Source organism: Penaeus monodon, chromosome 23 (genome assembly GCF_015228065.2).
Source record: "Penaeus monodon isolate SGIC_2016 chromosome 23, NSTDA_Pmon_1, whole genome shotgun sequence".
In the NCBI taxonomy this organism is placed as follows: domain Eukaryota; kingdom Metazoa; phylum Arthropoda; class Malacostraca; order Decapoda; family Penaeidae; genus Penaeus; species Penaeus monodon.
The window spans coordinates 42,515,958-42,517,100 of record NC_051408.1 but is presented as its reverse complement, the minus strand read 5'-3'; the positions used below and the strand labels follow the sequence as shown (position 1 = coordinate 42,517,100).

At 43.8% G+C, this 1,143-nt stretch overlaps 1 protein-coding gene across 1 annotated transcript in view; it reads right to left on the bottom strand.

Annotated features, from left to right (window-relative positions):
* Positions 1 to 740: 740 nt before the first annotated feature.
* The window catches only part of LOC119588316, a 31,591-nt gene continuing 31,188 nt past the window's right edge, over positions 741 to 1,143 (bottom strand). The window contains exon 2 of the mRNA XM_037937006.1: positions 741 to 901. Coding sequence (XP_037792934.1) covers positions 741 to 901 — 161 coding nt within the window. The remainder of the gene's footprint in view (positions 902 to 1,143) is intronic.

The following is a 1,143-nucleotide window of genomic DNA, read 5'->3' as shown; positions in this document are numbered from 1 at the left end:
ATGTGTGTTTGTCTTTTTCTTACTCCTCCTCATAACTACGTATTCAAGTAAGTCTCCAAATACACTGAAACAGAGTAGCAAATTTGACCTTTTAAGTGTTACCCTTTGAATTGCACTTTCTTCCCTCTCGCTACTAGGCATTGGTGCTGATTCTGTGACTAATCGTGCTGTGCAATGCTTCTGTTTGCATTCTGTGATGACAATGTTAGGATATTGTGAGTTTCTTTATGGTAATGCTATGATGATGCTTATAGGAGGTTATAGTGATGTTGTGAAGATGCTGTCATGATGATGATGATGGTGTTAGAAGGCTGTGATGATGTAAATATGCAAATATGATGCCTGGATGTTTGGTAATGCTGGTTAGAGGCTTTGCTGATGCTGGGATGATGCCCTGTGATAACGTGATGCGGGGATGATGCTGTTAGGATGCCGTGAGGACACCGCAATGAAGCTATGAGGATAGTTCAATAACGTAATAATGCTGTGAAGAAGATGCAATGTTGCTGTGATAATGCTAAACGATACCATGATGGTGCTATGAGGAGATTAAATGATGATGCTTAATGAAGATGTTGCAAGGATGCACACTGAGACGATGCTCTTAGGCTGCTATGGCCACACTTCTATGCCGTTACTATGATCTTGCTATGACGATTCTACCACGAACCAAATACTCGATGCTGCGATGCTGCATCAGAGGCAATAAGACTACAAAGATCCGTGACGAGGCAGTAAAGCTATGATCGGTACTGATACTCCGGTGATGCTGTGAAGATGCTTAGATGATGCTGTGAAGATGCTGTGAAGATGCTTAGATGATGCTTTGAAGATGCCTTGAAGATCTTAGATAATGCTGTGAAGATTCTTAGATGATGCTCTGAAGATGCTTTGAAGATGCCTTGAAGATCTTAGATAATGCTGTGAAGATGCTCTGAAGATGCTGTGAAGATGCTTCGAAGATGCTGTGAAGATGCTGACGTGACGATCGCGAGAGTACATCAAGAGGACAGCTCGCCGCCCCCTGTAATTCCTCCAGCCTCAGTGGTCAACCAACTCGCTTGTTCAAAGGAGTGATGAATCGCTCCTTAAATGAGGCCGCTTTTCCGTTTTCTCCTTGGGGAGGGGGGGGAGGGGGGGCTG